Genomic DNA, 23,245 nt, shown 5'->3' with positions numbered 1-23,245 from the left:
CCAGTCTGTTTTGGTTCCACGGAGCCTTTTAACAGTGACAACGTGAGACGTGGAATCCGATTGGTCGCCGTCGGAGGATAAACAAAAACCAACCAATCAGGTCGGTGAACAGATTCAGGTGGTAAATTCTGACTCCGCCCCTCTGAACAGTAACGGCCCCGGAGCTCTGTGCACTCTCGCCCTCTCGTAGTGTATTTTCTTGCCTCCCCCTCGGCTGCTACTCTTCCCACAGCTCCGCCATTAAAGCCCATCAGCTCGGTGTTTTGGGAACCGGGGAAGAAGAAGAAGGAGCAAAAATGGTTTAAAGCGTCAAAGGAAGACGGCCGAGGGACGGGACTTTGGGGTGGGGGGGGAATGTACGGACGGACCTTCGACTGGCGACTAATATGCGGCTTGTTTTGGCCAAGTGAGAGAAGCCTGAGTTCGAATTGGAGTGGGTTTCTCTGGTCGGGGGGGCGGGGGAGCTCCGGGGAAGCTCCGTTTGTTTTGGCCACCGTGTGAAAGTAAGGAGTGTAAACACAGCAGAGCTAAGGTAAGGATTCCACCGACCGTACGGCAGACTTGTTACGGGCCTCTCGAACTGCTACGGGCGGGCAAACATGATCCCCTTCTGGGTAGCGTTCAGCCACAGCTAGCTTGTCTGTAATTTTCCGGCTGACAACCGAACGAACCGAGTTGTCGTGAAGCATAACTCACTGTTGTTATAGCTCGTCCTGTTCACACAGGATATAGCGCTAGTATGCTAGTATGTTGGTATCACTTGTTTGTTTGTGTCACAGGGGCGTCGCTAGAAATCATGAGCACCATGACAGAATAATGCACCCCCCCCCCTCACTCACACACATACAACATTTGACAAAAGAACATTTCCATGTTTGTTTCCATCCAGTTAGTTCAGCAGTAGCTTAAAAGTTCCAGTCACCACAGAGTGTTATGAAGGTGCAGTGTTGCCAGATGTATGATAACTATTGTATTTGTATGATAGCTATCATATCTGTACGACCTGCTGTATGGTGTATGATCGATAATTTAAACATTTTATAAAAAAGGGTCAAATGTATGATAATTTGGACGTTTAATTTAACAAATCACAACTTGACTCTTTGGGAGTTACTGTATTTATGGCTCCGAGTTACCTCCATTCTGTAAGTAGCAATGGTGCCGTGCCCTTTTTGGCTTTTGTATTGGTTACATATATATATTTATATAGGGTTACCGAATGTGGTTGCTATGAGTTGACGTGTGACACATGGACAGTTTACTGTGAAAAGCAATGACAAATTGTTGCGTTCAAATTACGAAACCTCTGTGTTAATAGCTATGGTGGAGTACACAAAGCATAGCTACAGTGGAGTACACATAGCATAGCTACAGTGGAGTACACATAGTATAGCTACGGTAGAGTACACATAGCATAGCTTTGCTATTTAATGTAACATCCTGGCACTTTTGCACGTTGTTTCACTGATATACGTTACTGCTGTATAGTTTTTGTCCAGATTCGATCATTTTAAAGTATAAATGTATTTTCCATCTGGCAACACTGAGAAGGTGCACCCTGTGGTGTGTTCCATTTACATCAGAGTTATGTCACCTCGGAATACTATTTAAATACCATTTTGCAATGCCGTTAAAAAGAAAGAAAAAGCTTGAAAAACTCACCTCAACCTCAACTCAGAAATTCCGACATTCACAGATAACTGGAACACGCCATAAATATAAATATAAGGTGCATTATGTAATAAATCTTAAGCAACTGGCCATAAAATCCTCCTAATATGTCACAGAGACTCAGGAATAATATTCATATAACATACTGAACTCACCAACAACAGTACAGCCAAAATATTTGCGTTCAAAAACATCTTTTGCAGACTGCAAATCATGTTTATGTTTTGAAATCATGTTTTGGCATGTGGCGCCACCTACCGCCGTTTACCAATCATTGCAGAAAGTAGCGTCTCAGCTCCCGAGCAACCACGGGTTGCAAGTTACGTCAGAAAACGAAACCTAAAAGACGTCGGTATTTTGAATTTGAATGTAGTAACCGTTTTTGGCCACATTCATGGCACCTTTAAAAAATGAAAAACTCTAGTAGCTGTTGATTCATGGTGGCATTTCATTGCATTGTATGTGGACGTGGAAGGATATATCAGTCTAGTGATTTCTAAATGTCTTCTTTTATTCACCAAAACCATTTTTATTGCGCTAATTTCCATCCTACCTCAATCATAAACGATTAAATGCAATATTTCAATACTTTTAAAGACTTTCTAACCCTAACCCAACACGCATAAAAACCGAAAAACGCATAAAAATAGGCTGATGGAAACCAACACAGGGTTGTGCATGAACTATGGTTAGTAACAAGGTTATGTTGAGACTGATTTCACATATATTTGAATTGTATAGATGACAGCGATTTGTCACAAGTATATAAACAGGTTGTATGTGTCTGCACTAGCCGACACCTACTGCTCCCTCACAAATGTGTTGAATTTCTCACAGTGTGTTGGTAAACTTTGAGGCGTGGTGTAAACACAGCAGAGCCAAATATTTTCTGAGCCTCCCTTCGGCGGGCTAACAATAACTTTTTTTTAATCTTTTGTTAAATAATACAACATGAGCACATGAAGTCTTGACTCTTTACTTTTATACAAAGGTAAACGGCTTTGGGACAAATTCAATTTCAGTGCATTAGGAAGTGTCTTAACCAGTCACGCACCTCCGTGCTTGGTGTCTTGTTTCATCTGCCCTTGTCTCCTGTTACCTAGCAAGGCTGTAGGGCACACTTGCCCACTGTATATGTTTAAAGCCAGTGGGCATTTACAGGTTCATTGTTGTACTCATTGCCTTGGCACTGTATGAGCGTCCTTTTGAGTTTTTGCATAGTTAAGTGCCAGACCAAGAGCCACGGCACTGTAGATTATTGCAAGTGTCACATCGTGAATGGCCCAACTGCTGAATGGCACAGATGGCTGTAATAAAGGCGGCTTTGTTTGTATTTTGTGTAACAATGGATTATCTGAGAGTTTTACTTCTAAAAAACCTTTGAAAGTTAAGAACTGTCTCTGGGGCATAATATATTTTTGGATGGCATTTCTGTATTTGTTTATTTGGTGTAAAATTTAAGCATTTTGCTAAAACACCCTGTGGTTTTTTTCTATCTTTGATAACTAGTGCTGTGTGATCTCCTTGAGAGTGGATCTGCCGTGCTGAGTGCCCCTCTGAACGGCAGGAAGCCTCCTTCAGCGGCGGTGCGACGATGACCGAGCTGGTTGCCAAGTGGGCCTGTGAATACTGCACATACGAGAACTGGCCGTCAGCCATCAAGTGCACCATGTGCCGCGCTCAGAGGCCCAGCGGGGGTGCCATCATTACTGAGGAGCCCTTCAAGAGCAGCCCTGCACTGGATGCTAGTCTGCACCAGTGGGACCCTGCAGGCCTTAGCAACAGTCCACCCCAGGGAGGCTCCAGCTTACTCATCTGTCCAGACTCCAGTGCCCGGCCCCGTGTTCGCATTGCTGATGTACCTGAGACCAGTAGCAAGTGGTCGTGCCATATGTGCACCTACTTGAACTGGCCTCGGGCAATCCGTTGCACCCAGTGCCTGTGCCACAGGCAGCACGCTCAACAACAGCAGCATGGGCAGCATGCAACACATCAAGGACTTCACACCCACCAGCCACGCAGCCCTACTGAGTCACCCCAGACCTCAGGCTCTGGATGTCGCCCTGCTCCCCTGGCCACCACTACAGACCCCTGTGAGGAATATAATGACCGAAACAGGCTTAACACTCACGCACAGCACTGGACCTGCACTGCCTGCACATATGAGAACTGGGCAAAGGCGCAAAAGTGTGTGGTGTGTGACCATCCCAGACCCAATAGTCTGCTAACAGAACCCATCGAACTGGCCTCAGAGCCTGAGAGTCAGCAACCTTCTTCAAAACTAAATGAACAGGACAGAGACAACAGGAGAGGTGTGGTTGGGCAAGTAGTTGGGAACGTGGTAGGTAGTGTAGGGGGTTGTAGCAGCAGCCAACGGCGATCTCCTCCGACATCGAAGCGGGAGTCAGAGCTGAACATGGACTTTCAGAGAATCGAATTGGCCTCAGGAGCTGGAATTGGGAGTAAAGAGGAGCTGGAGGTGGATTTCAAAAAACTGAAGCAGATTAAAAACAGGATGAGGAGGACTGACTGGCTCTTCCTCAATGCCTGTGTTGGTGAGTCTCAAGAATATACAACTTCCTGAAGCATATTAAACACTTTCCTTGGTTTTTGCTGTATTAGAAGCAGAGGGGGAGATGAGTGAACTTGGCAATTTAAGATTCGTCAACAAGGAACTGGGTTTCCCCCAAATTTATAAGGATGGTTTTTAATCGTTTTACTAACTATGAAGTTGGTGTTGCAATCCACTAATCAGCACCAAGTGCAGTTATTCACAATCACATCCTGCTGATGCTGATTTACTATGTGACTTTAGAAATTCTCAGCACTCAGTGGGTGTAAAACCACCGTACACATGCAGCAACTGTCCTGCCTCCCACACTGTAGACTGGTGAATGCGGAGTGGGAGGAAAGATGGACGTTTTAAGAAAAGCTAGTGATTGCCTTTATCTCACTCTATCTCACTCTCATTTCCTTTGCCATGTCCATATAGAGTGTATTCTGTGTACCCACTCAGCCATTATTCCTTCTAGCTGTTTTGTTTCTTTTCACACAAGATTTTTCTCTGTTGCACTAATTTGACAGCCACACATCTATTTGATATTTTCAGCTAAGCCCTTTTACTCATTGGTAAATAACAGTTACAAGGTTTTTCATGCAATGTCATTCCTCACTCCGAGGACCGCGTCTTAATGTCATAGAAATATCACTGGAGCCGAGCCCCTTACTGCATGTGGCATGGTGAACTCCCTCATGTCTGCGCCGTTTGTCCCCTTGAGCCCAAGTCTAATCTGGTTAAATTTTTATGATCTGGGTTTTATTTCTTTTTGGCTATTCAAATATTCCCTCTCCATATCTGCACTCCATTGTTCCCTGAAGGAAATCCTTCTCCAAGCCACTGCTGAAATCACCCAATCCCTATTTGCCACAAAGTTTATTATGTCCACATCAAATTTGCTTGATGGTCCCACAGGGAAAACACAAAAGTAGGAATAAAAATGAATGCACCTGCCTCAAAATATTCAAGTTTAAGTAGTTAAACTAGTTGTTTTGGAAGCAAAACCTGTAATTCATAACACTGTAAAAACAAGACTTTAAAAACCTTTAAACCAAGGAGCAAGAATAAAGTACCAGGATAGAGTATTGGTGCCTATCGAGAGACGTGTCAGATTCTGACTGTTTGCTTCAGGTCTTCAGCTAAACCCCAGCTGAGTTTACTGCAATACAAGTAGACATATGCATGTTGTTTGTTCAAAATCAATACATAATAAGCCAATTGTGACAGAAAATTACGAGCACAAAACAAAGGAGCTGCAACCAGATAGATTTTGCTTGATAAATGTGCTTAAATGATTAATCAGTTGCAGATTCATTGACAAGTTGTCTCCACTCGAGAGCTTGTGAGTGTCTGAAGAAAACTCAGAAAGGAATTTCATAATGCGACATAGCAGCTTTTGCATGTTTGGCCCGAGGTCAAAAAAGTTTCTTTAATAACAGGTTTAACCACTTAGAATGTGTTTTGTTGCGCATCTCACATTGAAGAATATTCATTACAAGCAAATGCACACAGGTGGGACAGTTCACAATCAAACATGATGCTCCTGAAATATTAAAACTGCCTTAATTGACTTCATAAAGTCTGTCCTGATGTAGTGAAGTGGTAAAGTTTAATCTCCTGAATCAAGCAAGATCTGCTCTATTCAGTGTTTGCTGTATCGAGGTCCAGTATTGTGCAAAATCTTCAAATTGTTGTGGAAATGTATGTATGCAAGTTTTTAAATAGATTTTTTTTTACAAGTATCATGCATAGTGTTGCTAATACACACCGTGTAGTTGAATACTGTTGATCTGCAGTTGTTTGCTAGGTATGACAACACTGCGGTCTCAAAGGACATAGTGCATAGCTCAGTTGAGTCAGAGTCAGACAAGGGAATGTGTTGCTAGGTGGATTTCCCTGTCATTGGCGTGCAGACGTCAGTGTTTGTAAACGATTGCCCCAAAGTTCTGCTTCATGCCTTTGGTTTTCTAAGGGACTTTTGGCACTTGAAATAGCACGAGCTGTGCAACTCTTTGGCAACAGTATTGACCTTTGCCCAGGCATTGTGCCTGACCCTGGGTCAACTCTGTGTTCTCAACTCATGTTGCTTACGTCTCAGCGACAGTGCATCACAATCTTCCCTATTTATGAGGTCATGACCTGAACTATGATTGGTAACCTGTTTTCAGAGAGTGGTTTTCACGTTTCACGTCGACCAACTTCGCTGCTCTGTCAACCTTCTTTCACAAAGTGAATTTCTTTAGAAAAGAGCGTGGTTTCATATTATGTTATGTCTGTGTTTGTGCAGTTTTATTGGCCTATTGTCCCAACTTTTATTGACCAAAGATATCTGGCAAGGTGCCTTGGATAAGGTGTGTTGGATTCTTAAGACCCGTAGCCAGTAAGTAATGTTTTTCTTGAGATAAACATGTTTTTTGTAATTTTGATCAATCCTTTGTTTGTCCTGTGTCTGACATATCTCACGGCTGGAAATTTCCCAGACATGTTGTCAAGCCATCACAGTGAAAACATAGACTCACAGTGCCTCTCACAGCTCATGAATACCTGCATGAAATGCATCTCAAAGTGTCTCCACCAGTGCTCCTGGCTCAATGTAGTGCAAGGAAACAGGAGCCATGTCAAAGGAAGCGCAGGGAGAAAACACTCAAAACAAACACCAAACATTTTCTGTGTCCTACTTTCAGAAAGGCCACGGTACTAAGTTGGGCTGAGTGATTTGGGACAAAAAACATATCTCGGTACTAAACTTATGAATATGTATAGGCACGCAGTTATGAAGCATATATGCTCAAGAATTAGCAAACACAGTTATTAAATAACTAAACTCAAACTCCTGCAAAGTGCAAATGCTACTGGGTTAGCATTGCTGAAGTAGACATTAGCTGTGTCCCATTTAAGGGACTGGATCCGGAAGTCAGGCGCTGTCAAACATTACGTCACAAATTGTCCTTCTTCTTGTAATAAATTGCGGCAGGCAGTACACTACATTAAGCCTTATTGTTCTTCTCTTAATTTGTAATTATCAAATGAATCGAACAGTTGTAAAGAGTTGCTTTACATCGTTAATATGGACTTAAAAAGTGTAGTGAATTGCACAATTGTGATTAAAAACTATTGATCTTCTGCAATTACTTTTGCGATTTAAGAAAAAAATGGTGTGTAAGCCACAAAAAGAGAACTTCTTTCGCCAGCACACCTGTAATTGTACGCCTGTTTGCTTGTTTGCACCTGTTGTGTTTTCCAAGGGATCTATGAATGTGGTCCTGACTGCAGCGCCACAGACACACCCACACTAATGGAGTGTTGGGTGGAAAGTGGTTGCGATCCCTTTCTATCACAGTGCACGGCCATTGTGTAGCTCCGGTCTTGTTCTCTTACAGTGTGAGCCAGCTCCACATGATACAGCGAGTCCTTCCACCCACTCCACGTCTCTCTGTGTCTCACGCTCACACAGATTATGCAGCGCTGCATTGTGTGTGGTCTTTTGACATGAGAACAAAATCTCAGCGGCGTTGTAATGCTGTCAAAAGTACGAGAGAATACTACACGCACATGAACTGTGTTTTGCTAGAAATGGAAATACTTTTTTTTTTGTGTAGAACTGAAATGTATGCATGCTTTGGACACACTTGTCTAAATGGTTCATTTTCATTCAACGGGTAAATACGGGTTTCATTATTTTGGAATTGTTTTTGTCTTTTTGTTTGTCTGGAGCTGATTAGACAACCATCCAAATTTCATTCTTCATTCTTGTGTTTAGTGGATTTGCTTTGGTTTAGTCGTTGGACTAAAAATACCGGCCGTTCTTTCGCCTCTCAGGAAAGTTTACTGTTGCACAGGCACACACCAGCCACATTACGTCACCTTTTCCTTCTCCATTAAAACATAATTTATTTTTAATTATTTGACTTTTCTCGAATGCGTAAAAATCCACAGACAGAATATCTAAAGATAAGAGTTGTTGATGAATAAATGAATATTTATAATAGCTTAAAATCAAACAACATTGGTCAGTAACTGCTTGATCTTTATGTGTCAGTTGGTTGTAGTCGTCGTAGTAGTAGTAGTAGTATTCAATATTTGTGTCATAGCAAAAATTAAACACCCACGTCTTTTGTATATGATTCATCACAACCCTCCGCCCTCCTGCTAAGATCTAAGCTTTAAGACAAACATGACAGAAAATAGATGACATAGTTGGCCTCTGTTGTCCTTTCCCCTCGTCTCAAAGGTCTTGAAGCGAAAGTGATAAACTACATTTTGATTGTATATTATATTTATATTTATATATATATATTTATTTGTTGTTGGGCACAGAAAACGCGAAAATGTGTGTACTGTCCGACCGGTTTAAATGTTTTCTGTGTAAACAAACGTCGAGAGGAAGATAAAGTCAACACAAATGTTATCTTAATAATGGGACCGTGCTCTTTGTCGGACAGGTGTTGTAGAAGGCGACCTGGCAGCCGTGGAAGCCTACAAGTCGTCAGGAGGAGACATTGCACGGCAGCTAACGTCGGACGAGGTGCGCCTATTAAATCGGCCCTCGGCGTTTGATGACGGCTTCACGCTGGTTCACCTCGCCATTCGCTTCCAGAGGCAGGACATGCTGGCTGTGTTGCTCACAGAGGTCAGTAGAGAGTGATACAAACGCCTATTTTAGACCTTTTTTAAGTCATAACTAATGTTACACCAGTCTCATTCTCCTGTTCCACCTGTATTTGAAACAAAATTCAGTGCTTCATTTACCCGTTTGTGTTTTGGGGACAAATTCAATGACGATATGAAGAAAAAAAGTCACCTGGCGTCCACATCCATGGACAACAACTTAATTCATCATAAAATGGGCCCGATGACGCTAGGTCTTAGGAGACTCTTGGAACATATCTGCTTTTACGTGAAATTATGCTGTGATTACAGTCAGTCACAGCTTTTTTTTATGAGTCAGACTAAATGTAAGAGTTGATTTCCACATTTTTTTGAGAAGTCTGTCAACGCCCAATGAGCTGAGCTAAGAGAATATCTCACTGGAAGTTATCCACACAATCTGTGCCTCCTCTAGTTTTAAACTTAAAATCAAATTGAAATGTGATTAACTTCCAAATTAGTCTTCATTGTTTGTGATTTTTTTTTGTATCGAGTAAATATATCAGGGAAGCCAAAATAATGGCTTTCCTGTTATGTCAAATAGAGCTCACTGAGCTGAACACTGTGAGCCCAGATCATCTGTACACACACACACACACACACACACCCCCACACACACACACCTCTCCTCCCACACAGTCCCTGCCCCAGTTTGCTCTCAGAGGAGGTCACTGAGCAACCACTGGATGATTCTGCTGAAAAAAAAAATACTGCTTACAACTGCTTCAATATCAAACACAGACAAGGCTCTTTTCACACTCTTGTCCCAGAGGCAAACTGGATTAGTTCAGTAAAAAGATAAGTTAAAAAAAAAATCATATCACAATCACAGTCACCTACCCAAACACACACAAAAACAACTACTTTTATTCAGCATTCAGGCTTCAACTGTGCTTTAAATTCAGGTTCAAAGAGACAATGTTGTATTCATTCCACTCAACAGTCCTGTGACTTTTCATATTTATCTCACGTCAACACAGCAGTTTCTTTTGGTGTAGTGGTTACAGAGTTCATACGGTTGCTTGAATTTTAACGTGGTGTTTTCAAGGCTTGTATGAAGTGTGTGAAAAGGTTTGAAATGTTAGCTGTATTTCAGCTATCTGACTGAGCTTTTAAGATTAAAGAGAGAAATTAAAATGAGTTGTAAAATGTAAGCCGTTCTTTCTGGAGAGTCTGGAGAATTTATCTTTCTGCTAATACAAAATTAAATTATGGATGCTTAGAGGCTTAGAGCATAACTATCACTGACTTTTCTTCTTTTTTTTTTTTTAAACTTATACTTTTGATTGTTTCCTTCAGAGCCATAACAAGGTAAATCACTTGTCCGGTATAATTCAAAGAGAAATTGTAAGGTATGAAGTAAAGTCAGAAATCAAAATGTCACAATACTAAAATGACCATTATAACAAAAATAGTAGACTTATTTGACTGAAAGATTGTTAAAACTAAATGAAATAATGACCAATAAAATTAGATTCTAAAACAAAACTCGTTAGGTAAAACTACATAAGAAAATAATAATAAATAAGATAAAACAATATAAAGAAATTCATCTATTAATAACTCTCTTTTAATGTCACTGTGTCACAGCAGTCAGAGGCTGAAAAAGCTTGAAAATGGACATTGAAAGTGCTTGAATTTGACCTTTAGAAAAGGTGAATGCACCCTATTGTTACTTGTGAAATGTGACCATTAGAAATGTAGACACTCTTTCTTAAACTCAGCATCTGTCTCCCTTTTTATCTTCTGCAGGTGTCCCAGCAGGCGGCCAAGTGTATACCAGCCATGGTGTGTCCAGAGCTGACGGAGCAGATCCGTCGCGAGGTAGCGGCTTCTCTTCACCAGCGCAAGGGAGACTTCACCTGCTATTTTCTCACTGACCTGGTGACCTTCACCCTGCCCGCAGGTCAGCACTTACTTCATCGGCAAATAAACGAACACAGACACATTCCAAAATCTGTCAGTGTGTACTTTCAGGGTTTTGTGTAAGGGTAACTTAAAACTCAGCAGTCATGCCCTGTGGCTTACCGAGTGTGTGACAGATGCTTGTTTTGTTCACTTGTGGCGTATGAAATGACTTGTTGTTCAGTTGTTGGGACATAACGCCACTGTCGTCTCTCATCTGCCAGGAGCCTCAGGCTTCTGTACAGTTTTAAGTATTGTTTTTGCAATGCTGACTGCAGTAGCCCCCAACAGTCCATGTCTCCTTCATAACAATATTTACCGTTTTCTGTAAAATGTGCTGTTTCTTTTGAATTTCATTGTGTGGAATGTTACTATGGTTCACTCTGTTGCCTGTAGCTAAGCTAAGGATTTTTGTGGTGCCGAGTGTTCACAACAATGCAGACCTTGGCTTCGGGCCACTATAGAGAGCCATTCTGTTTGGTTCCACAAAGTCAATGCATCCATTTATTTTAGCAGAAGAATGAGCTACTGTGTTGACAAGAGTTCGGAGCATGCAGCGAAAGCCAGTGGCCATTGTGCAAAAGACAAAAACATGATGGCTTGAGTTGAAATGAACCACAACAGGGGAAAAAAAAAATTAGATGTCAGATGAATGCATTCATCAAGTGAAATATGTGAACAACTGAGACATGACTTTGCCTTCACCCCTTTATTGTTGAATAACCTCCCACTACTTTGATTTCTGTCATTCATGTATTTTTCTTTGTTTCAGACATTGAGGATTTGCCTCCTGCTGTTCAGGAAAAACTTTTTGATGAGGTGCTGGACCGAGACGTACAAAAGGGTAAAATCTCCTCTCTGCTAAATTCAGTGTATCAAATGTTGTACTTAATTACATACTGTACTGTATATGTTTACATGCAACTGCTTTGAACTAGAAACCAAATCTAAGAAAACAAACACATGCCCCCCCACCCCCTCACAAATGGTATAGTATAACAGGAAGGCTGCCAAGTACTGGCAGTGTTATCTTACTTGTATTTTCCTTCTTGGTAATGCAGACTTTGCTGCAGTCTCTGCCAGGAGGTTTATCTTTATCGTGTGCACCAGTTGCATTTACTCTAATCAGCCTAATTGAGTTTTAGGGATTTCTCTGAGCCGTCCTGAATTATTGCAACTCCGCTCAGCCCAAAAATACACACACACACACATTCAAAAGGCATCGTATGTCTGTGACACTTTCTTTCCTATGCGCTGGTTATTTATGTGTCACATACTAGAGCAACAGGGAAAACTTATTTCACCTTTAGGGTCCTTTATGCGTGTGTCTCTCTATTTAAATGTGCTCTGTGCAAGAATTAGGGCTGCAACTAATGATTATGTTCTTGTTTTGGTCGGCAAATATCAGCAAGTATTGATCTGTGTTTACCAAACCTGGAAATGATGATGTTCTCAAATATCTTGTTTTGTCCACAGACCTAAATTATTCAGTTTTAATGATTTATTTGTTGTATGGAGCAAAGAAACCAGAAAATATTCACATTTAAGAAGCTGAAAAATCACAAAGCTGTTTTTAATTCTAAAAAAAACAACAACCTCAAACCGATAATACGATTATCAAAATAGTTAACGTGATACAAACTCCTCAGGGAACGACAGTGGCCTTCACATACCAGAAATGATGCTGTTTGTTTTGATTTGTGTAGTGAGCTTCCACTTCAAAATGAAAACATACACTTCTGCAGGAACATACATGGCTCTGTAAACAAGATCCTTGCCTAAAGTACATTATTATTATAAGGCTAAGAAAACCAAATCATATTCTAAAGTATTTCTACTACACTTGACATTTAAGAAAATATGTTTTGTCAGAAATGCTGTATCCCTTGTTAAGGTATTAATGGTGTGTTCCAGTTGGAGGTTCCAACTGGAACACCCCTTCAGGTCGCTCATTCCTTTCTCGTCGAGTGGGAATAATCTCACAAACCCTGAAATAGGATTCCAAGATGGCTTTGGCATCAGTCGTAAAAACACTCGTGTTTGTGATTGACTGGCATCGCGATTAATGTCTAATAATGTCTAAGCCCGAGATACAATTGTAACCATGTTTTTTTTTCAAACTTCTTTACGGGAACACGTTCAACTTTGAGGTGACGTCACCCCAAGTTCTGACTCTCAATTAAAATGGAATGCACCATAAGACCAGATAATGCAAATTAAACCCTTAAATGAATGGCCATTATAAACCACTCACTGTCTGAAACTCACAGATCAAACACTAAGCTCCACAGCAGTGTAGTGTCACGCCGTAGCACGGCCAAATGTCAAAATACCGAATGTGGTTTTAATGCGACTTAGATTGAACACGAAGACTGATTTTTGTTTTGTTGTTGGTTCCGCAGACTAAAAAACACCCAAATACCAAATAAATCACTCCAGAGCTAAACAAAAGGTCATTTGTGAATTTCAAACACATGCTCACAGAAGGAAAATAGTGTGTTCCCATCAACTAAAGAGCTCATTTGTCTCAGCACTCCACCAGTCCCAGAGCCCTAACATTAAAAAAGCCTTTTTTGTGTGGTTGCAGTATATTATTAACAAGCTTCTTTCAGCAAACTGCAGTAAACACATTCAAGTAGAACAGAGCTGGTCCCAATATATTGTATGGGTTTGGGCAGATGTCAGATTAATGACGATGTATAGGCATTTAAAGTCAGGAGTTTCAGTTTCACAGTGCATTCAATACTGACTTCCACTTGTACTATATAAATACAAATAATGTTTTTGTGATTGCCTAGTAAAAAAAAAAAGAAGAACAATCATGACTGAATTGTCAGCAGAAATGGAACTTTACACGACTGGTCTTTAAAAGGCAACAGATAATGTTGTGATGTTGAATGTTATTAACTGTCTTAAAAAAACAACATCCGCAGACTCTCTATAATTTGTGTTTCTTAGTGTGCTGATTCAAGGTCAAACTGAGTGTTTTTAAGGTTGATTAATATTACACATGTGCTCTCTTCTTGCCCCAGAACTTGAAGAGGAGTCTCCCATCATCAACTGGTCCCTGGAGCTCGGGACAAGGTTAGACAGTCGACTGTACGCCCTCTGGAACCGCACGGCCGGGGACTGTCTGCTGGACTCTGTGCTGCAGGCCACGTGGGGCATCTACGACAAGGACTCTGTGCTGCGCAAGACCCTGCATGACAGCCTGCACGACTGTTCTCACTGGTGAGTTCTCTGTTGTCTTACAGATTCATTTGTTTTACAAAAACACGGTCATTACAACAACAACAAAATCATCGGAATCAGAATACTTTTATTATACCGAAGGAAATTGTTTTCGTTACCATTGCTCCGTATCAGACTCAGCATGTACAGAAGGAGCACACAAGTTAAAAATTAAAATTAAAAAATTAAAATGAAAAAACAGCAACAACAATAGAGTGCACAAAATTAAGATTAAATAAAAAAAAATTAAAATTAATTTATTAAATAGTACAAAGCCCTTGTTTAAAACAAGAATAACAAAAATGTATAATGTGTACAGGATAGACATTATCAATATGATAATTAATAAATTGACCGGATGCCTGTACAGATGGGATGTTAGCTTGTGTCAGTATTAATTCAACATATTTTCTGTAATTCTCACAATTATTACAATGAGAATTATTGTCAGAACTGGGAGTGACGTCACCGCCGAATGCAAACGAATCCTTGTCCAGTCAATGTTATCAACTCAATAATTTAATAACAATGCTCTACGTGGTATTTTTAAATTCAATTAAATTCAGTTTTATTTATATAGCCCAACATCACAAACACAAATTTGCCTCGAGGGGCTTTACAGTCCGTACAGCAAGTCAAACAGACGTGCAGTAAAAATGTCACATTTACGGAGAAGAAGAAAATAGAGAGCATAATTTGCACACGCGGGCAACCATAGCAACGTGTCCACGGATAAAACAATTGATTTACTTTGAAACAAATAAGACAGACGTGCAATTAACAGTAAAAATAGCAGTTGGGGTTTGTGAGGCTGCTCTGACTTTCTGAGTCCCGGCCTTCCCCTCAGCTAGGATTTTCTGATATCTGACTTAAACTGGAACACACCATAAGCACAGGTCTGTGTCGCCACGTTCTTTACCGTTTATGAACACAATCCCACTTCAGGATGCTTAAGGAACACCTCCTCAGCTGCAGTTTCACTGTAAAACTAAAGTATTTTTACACATCTGAAGGCTCATATGTTGATTTATTCCCAGCCAACACATGCTTTCTTTTTTTTACTAATGTTCAAAATGCTCCTCTGCAGTTGTTTCCTCTAGAGTGGTCACAGGAGACTCCAGGTGCAAACACTTGTATTTGATCCAGAATTAAGTTCCAATAACAAGATATAAAAGTCCCTGACTTTTTCCTGTATTTCTAGCATTTGATCTGAGACTCAAGCTTCGCTCTGTTTTTCTCCGTCATGGCACAGATGTGCTGGAAACAAGGCCGTGGTTTATAAGTTTATAAGAGTCCAAAAGCTTGGATTGTGGGCGTCAGACTTTGATCTGGAAATTTGAAGAGCTGAAACACTTCAAGGCCAGCGAATTTTCTGCATTACCGAAACAAGCCGTCTCTTTCTGAGAAGCTGTGAGCTTTTTCGGTGACTAATTTGAAGAAAATAACTTTGACTGCAAGAAAAGATCTCAAATGTCATGAACAAACCAAGCGTGTGTCTGTGTGGTCTGTAGGTTTTACACGCGCTGGAAGGAGTGGGAGTCGTGGTATTCCCAAAGCTTCGGTCTGCACTTTTCACTGCGGGAGGAACAGTGGCAGGAGGACTGGGCTTTCATCCTGTCCTTGGCCAGTCAGGTACGTGCACATGGAAGCAAACAACACGCCAATATGGAGGACTGATGTGCTTAAAACACGACACACTAATGATACATGAATTATGCAACAAGCTTTACTGACCCCCCCCCCCCCCCCCCCCCACATGGTACTTACTTAATCTGCGATGCTCTCTGTGAAAGTGCATCCTGGTTGTCTTCAGCACTCCTCTGCATCTCTGTGTGACCTCACAGACTAAGTATTTGGGCGGGTTGTTATTATACTCGGGTGTGAAAGTGCAGTAATTGTGTGTTTTTCATGCTTCAACACTAGGGAGTTGTCTGGCTAAAGTATACAGTATATATTTATACAGTATACTTCTACAACTGCGTAGCGCGTTATCCAACTGCGTAACTACGGACACCCCTCGAGCCTTCATAGTTCTCCGTTGTGGTGCCAGATACCCACAGCAGTTTCCCGCCCGATCAGTAGGTGTCGCTACGCAAAGGTTGCTGTGCTTTTGGCTACGGTGAGCAAAGGTGTCCAAGAGAGAAAGACTGTTGTTGTTGTTGTTGCAGCTGAATAACATTGAAACAGTGGCCGTTTCTCATCTTTCTGTGTCGCGGAACGCAGTTTTAAGATCATTTGAGGCGAGAAATAAGCCATTTAGAGTCTAAACATGTGCTGCGTGTATGGCAGCGACGTTGTCGGCGGTGATCAGCTCCGCCTCTGTGGACGCTCGGTGCACACCGTAGCCGTCAAAGAGCAGCGTTATCTTGACCTGTTCTGAGGACCAATCGCAGCCCTTGCCGTCTCTGTTGTCCCTTGACGGAGTGACAGACACTTAAAAAATATTTCGTGTAGCCGGGGACGAAGGAGAGGCTCTCCGACAGGCTCTCCGACAGGCTCTCCGACAGGCTCTCCGACAGGCTCTCCGACAGGCTCTCCGGCGATGTAGAGGGGTCTCCGTAACCTATGTAGAGGAGTCACTTTACGCAGGAGTATACGTTGGGCCTAACTTGGTGGAGGGTAAAGCTTTCTAAACATTTCTCTTACCTGTTTCTGTCTCGTTTTCTCTCACAGCCGGGATCCAGCTTGGAGCAGACCCACATTTTTGTTCTTGCACACATACTTCGTAGGCCTATCATTGTCTACGGGGTGAAGTATTACAAAAGTTTCCGTGGAGAGACGCTCGGATACACCCGTTTTCAAGGTGAGTGCTCCGTCGCCCGTTTGTGCTGATGCATTGTTCTGGTCAAACATCATGAAATGTCGAGTGCAGCTCCCGATCCAGTGGGTGTAGAAGGACCAGGCTTGGTTTATGAATAAGCTGCAGCCTACATGTGTCTGCATAGCTGACATAGCTCTGTCAGTAATTGCTATTTACAATGTGCATGAGTCAAAAAAAAAGTGGTATTTTAGAACACGGGGGAATCAAAATAAAAAAAAACACAGAAAACAAAGCCCCCACTTTGTCATGAGAACACACAAGTGTGTGTGTGTGTGTTGTGATGCAGGGAAATGTTACACACACACACACACCCTCACAAACCCAAGCCCACTTAACCCTTTAAGGTACTACTCAACCATTTGGTCGACCACACTTTAAGTCACTATATCTCATTGAAAAATGCATCAAGCTGAACTCACTAACACTAAATGTCACTTGTTCTGAATGTTGTACTTTATGAATTATGCAAACCAGGTTTATTATGAACAGATGCCTCAACCGTTTGGTAGAGGCCTGTATCTGAAATACTGTAGGGTCTAATTTACAAAAAAAACATATTGATTGTCGTTATTGTTATCATAAGTAAATAAAATAAAAAGTGCAAATAAGTAATTTTTCCTTTGCTTTTTTGGTGGCGCGTACCTTAAGGGGTTAAACACGTGTAAACGATCAGAACTTAGAGTCAGACAAACCTATGGATCCACCTTTATTACCAGCAATAAAAAACAGTCTGGATTCAATTTGCCTCGTGAGCGACGCTGTGCTGGGGATGATGAAAGTGCTGTGCAAGGGCCAACTGCCTGTGGTGAAGCCTGTCTGATGGATCCGTGATTTACTGTTGCCAGGAGCCGACGTAAAACAGTCGGGGAGGCGGGCATATGGGCACTTATAACAACGGGAGGAGGAGGGGGGGAGGGGGAGGGGGAGGGCGGCTCCAGCTGAAGTGGTGACCAAGTGAACCCTGTAAAAGCGCAATGGTTACGTGGTTACTGTAGAGGAGAGTCAGCTGCACGGAGAGAGCTCATCTGAAGAAATATGAGACACAGATGCTGTCTGTGTTGTGTTTTCTGCACTGTTTAGTCTATAAACAGCGTCTCCCCATTAATGAAGTATACACTCACCGGCTGCTTCTACCAGTGCTTTAAGGTTTGCTGCATACTTCGGTTTTAATGAGTGCGTGTTTGAGATGCTGTTGCCTCAGTCTGGTCATTCTCCTCTGACCTCTGTTATAAACAAGACATTTTTGTTGCCCAGAGAGCTGCCACTCACTGGATGTTTTCTCTCTATTTTTGGAGCGTTTTCTGTAAACCGTCGAGACGATTGTGACCATGCAGGTACATTAGACATGCTGGAGTAAACAGGAAGCAGACATTCCTCTCTTCAGTTGTTCACACACGGAACAGTCGCAGCCACATTTGTTTGATTTAAAGGCGCCATATGTAAGAATAATGGCCAAAACCTTCAAATTGAAAATACAGAGGTCTTTTAGGTTTCGTTTTCTGACGTAACTGGCAACCCGTGGTTGCTCGGCAGCTGAGACTCTACTGACTGCAATGATTGGTAGACGGCGGTAGGTGGCGCCACATGCCAAAACATGATTTCAAAACATAAACATGATTTGCAGTCTGCAAAATATTTTTTTTCAATGCAAATATTTTGTCTGTACTGTTGTTGTTGGTGAGTTCAGTTTGTTATATGAACATTATTCCTGAGTCTCTGAGACAAATTAGGAGGATTTTATGGGCAGTTGCTTTAGATTTATTACATAATGCACCTTTAATTTAGCCGTCTATAGGTAGACGGACAGATATCATCGTCTTTTGTTCAACCGACATGACTTTTGTTCCTGTAACAGCTGCTACTACATGACCGACATTACATGTCTTGTCTGTTCTTCAGGTGTGTACTTGCCCCTTTTGTGGGAGCAGAGTTTCTGCTGGAAGAGCCCCATCGCTCTGGGCTACACGCGGGGCCACTTCTCAGCGCTGGTGGCCATGGAGAACGACGGCTTCGACAATCGCGGCGCGGGCGCCAACCTGAACACGGACGACGACGTGACCGTCACGTTCCTGCCGCTGGTCGACAGCGAGAGGAAGCTGCTTCACATCCATTTCCTGTCGGCGCAGGAAGTAAGCGCCGTAACCAAGTCTTATATCGGGTTTTATGGCTGATATTTGTTGTTTGTTGAACATAGCATTTGTTTACTTGAAAGATTCTCTGTGTCAACTGTAGTTCAGAGGGACAGTTGTAGTTTTGTCAAAGGGGATTGTGTGACATAGTACATGCAGATGATTGTGCCTATAACATAAAGTAGCCAAGCAGGTACACTTCAGCTTAAATAGTTAACTGTGTGCCACTTGTTCAACATCTCACTCTCTCACAGAAGGTTCCATAGAAAAAAATCAGCATTTATAATACATATGGACAGAGTAGCTGGTCTACTGCTGCTTTATTTGACTCATTTGTGTCACTTAAAGCGGACCTAGACCGGAAGTTCCAATAAACGCTGTTTTTTTGGTGTCTATCTGTGTCATTACCTCGTTTATGAAGCCCTGAAGGTTCAAAACAAACAGTTCAGCCACTGCTGAGAACGCAGTGTTGTATTGTAATCTCAGGCTCAGCGAGATCTCTGGAAAAAAACCCTTCTGGTTACATAAACAGCAGTTCTCCTGAACAGCAGATCATCCTAGTCCGGGCACATCCGGTTGCGTACATTGAACCACAGAAGAAGAATAACAGAGGTGTTTCACAAGCGACAGTGTCTTCTGACTCTGGGTCAAAGTCATAAAAGGGACTACGGTGGGGAGTCGTGACGAAGCTATTTTTAAACATTGTTAAAACAATGTTTTGATAATGAGTCGCAGTGCATCCACCGTTCCAGAGGGGGGAGCTGCGCTTCTGAGAGCTGGTGTGCCGATTATGGTACTTCTGGGTATTGGCCAATCATAAGACAGTTGGGAAGGCTCTACGCTGGCTGGCCAATCACAACACACTCTGTCTTTTGGGTGTGAGATTTCAGTCTGAAACACCGCGGCCGACGAGAGCTTCAGTAAGGAGAGATTTCTATCGGCTCGTTTACAGCAACTAGGAGGTTTTTGACCATAAAAACAAGTTAATGTATGTAAGTAGACCTCCATAACTAACATATATGTGCAACAGGACCACTCAAACTCAGAGAGTGATGGAAGCAGCTGTGGTTCAGCAATTTATCTGTGCCATGATGCAAAATCGCTGATTTCTGAGGCAAAACATTAAGAGGCAAACATTCTTATTAATGCTCATTTAGACGTTACTTGCTGAGCCTCCTGTGCAGTCACTGTGGGATTAAACTGGAAAAACCCACATGCACGTGCACACACCGGAACATGCAAACATGCCCTTGTTCCGACCAGGTTGTGAACCTGGGTCTTTGTTGCCGCTCAGACAAGAGAGTTCTAACCGCTCCACCATCTGTCCTGTTCTGAATAAGAAGTGTGTGCAGGCGACACAGAGAGCACTCGGCTGTATTTAAGATGCGGCTCATGCGTCACTACCTCATACAACAACCTCCTCAAAACACCTTAACTATCACTTTAAGAGGAGGAACGTGATGTACTGAATATAGACGAGTGATGTGGCTCCCTCTGATGGTTACCCATGTTTCCCCCCTCCCTTCCCCTCTCCCCTCTCCCCCTCAGATGGGAAATGAAGAGCAACAGGAGAAGCTGCTGCGGGAGTGGCTGGACTGCTGTGTGACCGAGGGCGGAGTCCTGGTGGCTCTTCAGAAAAGCTCCCGCCGACGCAACCACCCACTCGTCACGCAGATGGTGGAGAAGTGGCTGGACGGCTACAGGCAGATCCGGCCCTGCGCCTCTTTGTCCGACGGCGAAGAGGAGGAGGACGACGACGACGAGTGATTAAACCGAAGCAGAGGGAGAAGGTTGGGGGTGCAGGACTCATCCCTCTCTTCTCTATTACAGAATTTTATTTTACTTTTTATTTTTTCTTTCTCCCCCCCCTGACACGGACAAACTGTGAAAGCCTTCAGGAGAGGACAGGAAAACCACATCCACCTTTTACCAGACAAAACAAACTCACACCACAACTGAGACTGCTGCAAAACATAGAATCAAGGGGGGGGAGGGGAAAGAGAGGTTTACAAATGCTAAGAAATTTGATTTGTTGTGAAAAATTTAAAAGGAAAAAAGGAATCTTTATCTGTAGATGTAAAATGCATGTGGTTGTAATAAAAAAAAAAAAAAAAAAAGAGTATAAGGAAAATATACCAGCATTGATTCAAATCAACTTTATATCTGTTCAGTATGGGCACTGACAAAAGCACACTTACAAAATAAGGTGTTTTTTTTCCACTTGTACAACAGTTTGCTTATCTTTTCTTTTGTTTTGTTGTTATTTTTAACGGGCAGGGACAAAGCCAATATCATTATCTTAAGTGAAGCGGAGGTTGTGGAATAGAAAATGACTTTAATCCTTCTTACTAAGCACTGCACATTTATTAAAAAAAACAAACATTTCTATATAAATACAGTACCATTGCTTGAATCAAGGTCATTATATGAAGCTCTTGTGAAAAGGAGACGAGTCAAATCTCACTAAGGTTTTAGCACACAAACAAACATCATGTTGGATATTATGGTTTACCTTTTTTTTTTTTCAGACTGAGCTGAGAGTGTGTGTGAGAGAGAGAGAACGAGAGAGAGTGTGTGTGTGTGTTTGGGGTTGTTTTTCTCTGAACTTTATTCTACATATTTATTGTTTGGAAACTTATTTGAGCTAATAAGAGCTTTCTGTATATTTTCTTCTTTTTGTTTTGTGGTTTTTTTGTTAATTATTCTTAATCTTGATGAAGACATGTTGCACAGAAAACACTGTTGCTGTGAGGAAAGGTGTTGTGTGCGATTTAGTACCTCATTTGGATGCCTAAAATCTGGTGCTCTTGTTTGTTTGTTTGTCTGTTTGTTTGTGTTGAGGTTTTTTTTGCAGGAGCGGGATTGCGTTTCATTGTCGACATAAACCCAGAGTTTTTTCGCTCGCGTCACTGAAGTCTGTTGTTTTCTCTGTCGCCCTCATGGTACACGTCAACTTCACTTTCCCTTTAAGTTCACGATTAAGGTCGTTGTGAGACTGCAACACATAAAAACCAAAGCTGACAGAAAAAAAAAAAAAAAAATTGAGTTTTCCTTAAAACGTTAATTTCTTCTTCTTTTTTTTGTTGCTGTGAATGTTTGCAATTTTTGTTGTTCATTGCGTACTGTAACCTCTTCTGTGTGTCATTCGAGTCATAAGCATTTTGAGCATCACCTGTATGTTGCTTTATATTTATGCAATAGTTGCAGTTGTGACTGATGGTTTGTGGATTTAGGCCTGACTTCACTATACGGAGTATAACGCAGAGAAAAGGTAAAATACGAGAAAAAAGAATAATAATAATAATAATAAAGGAAAAACCTTTTTTTGAATGTCCAACTCATTTGTTTCCTGTCTTGTATTATTGTTCATATATTAGAGCTGATGCTGTTTTAACGTGTTTTCAGCTTAAAAACACGTCACAACAGAGGCCAATTTAAGGTCACATAAACTCTGGTGTGAACAGACACTAGGACATAAATTCAATAATTCAATAAGAAAAACTAGCCTACGCTGTTATATTATTATGAATATTAAAATGCTAACCACACCTGCCATATCTTCAAAGTGTCCAAATTTCATGAAAAAGCGAACACTGTTTATTAAATTTCATGAAAAAGCATACAATATGCTCAAACTTTCCATTCAATGCATAAATAAAGAAATGGAGGCTTAACTATTTTTTATATGATAATTAATACATTTATATTATAATGTAATAAATATTATGAATAAGTGCTAAATAAACCCATGATATCCTCAATGTGTCCAAATGAGCTCAATAATAAAGAAAAAAATGCCATAACAATTTTTTCTGTGTTCACTAATAAGTTAACCAGTTAACTTATTATGTAACTATTACCAATCATAGCCAAAGTAATAATGATTGTACTTGTAGATAGTTGTTACATGAATCATTGTACAACATTTGAAGGCAATATCTCCATCAGTCTGGAAGATGAAGCCGAAAATGTGTTTTTAGCATAATAAATTAATTAATTTGCTAATTAAAAATAAAGCTACAAAGATAGGGATAATTCTCAGGTGGTATGTGATGCCCATGCAACATTTGAAGCCAATACCTGCAATACTTTGGAAGATACAGGCGAAAATATGTTTTTTATATCATTAATTAATTAATTAATTAATTAATTAATTAACTAATTAATAATAATGGTAGACAGCTCAAAATCAAAAGGGATCATCTACAGGGGGTATGTGACCCATAAAAAAAATAAGAAAATTTAATCTCAAACGCCTTTCCAGTTATCGCGTTAACGGCTAAA

The 23,245-nt window shown here is 41.3% G+C and overlaps 1 protein-coding gene across 1 annotated transcript; it reads left to right on the top strand.

Annotated features, from left to right (window-relative positions):
* The first annotated feature begins 419 nt into the window (after positions 1–419).
* zranb1b (zinc finger, RAN-binding domain containing 1b) lies at positions 420–22,291 on the top strand. Its single transcript, XM_083898187.1, has 10 exons — positions 420–532; positions 3,181–4,226; positions 8,671–8,858; positions 10,628–10,781; positions 11,553–11,624; positions 13,813–14,011; positions 15,523–15,643; positions 16,685–16,814; positions 18,732–18,961; positions 20,510–22,291. Exons 2-10 carry the CDS (start codon positions 3,266–3,268, stop codon positions 20,726–20,728), a joined length of 2,274 nt encoding a protein of 757 aa, XP_083754313.1. The 5' UTR covers positions 420–532; positions 3,181–3,265; the 3' UTR covers positions 20,729–22,291.
* The last annotated feature ends 954 nt before the right edge of the window (positions 22,292–23,245 follow it).

Source organism: Microchirus variegatus (genome assembly GCF_963457635.1).
Source record: "Microchirus variegatus genome assembly, chromosome: 11".
Classification (NCBI taxonomy): Eukaryota; Metazoa; Chordata; class Actinopteri; order Pleuronectiformes; family Soleidae; genus Microchirus; species Microchirus variegatus.
The sequence above is the reverse complement of the archived record's forward strand: the minus strand, read 5'-3'. Positions and strand labels throughout refer to the sequence as shown.

Excerpts from the sequence above, each read along its gene's own strand:
- zranb1b (XM_083898187.1), top strand. The coding sequence starts at position 3,266 with ATGACCGAGCTGGTTGCCAAGTGGGCCTGTGAATACTGCACATACGAG. Across the intron at positions 11,625-13,812 it reads GGACCGAGACGTACAAAAGG|AACTTGAAGAGGAGTCTCCC; the intron begins GTAAAATCTCCT and ends TTCTTGCCCCAG. Across the intron at positions 16,815-18,731 it reads CGGATACACCCGTTTTCAAG|GTGTGTACTTGCCCCTTTTG; the intron begins GTGAGTGCTCCG and ends TCTGTTCTTCAG.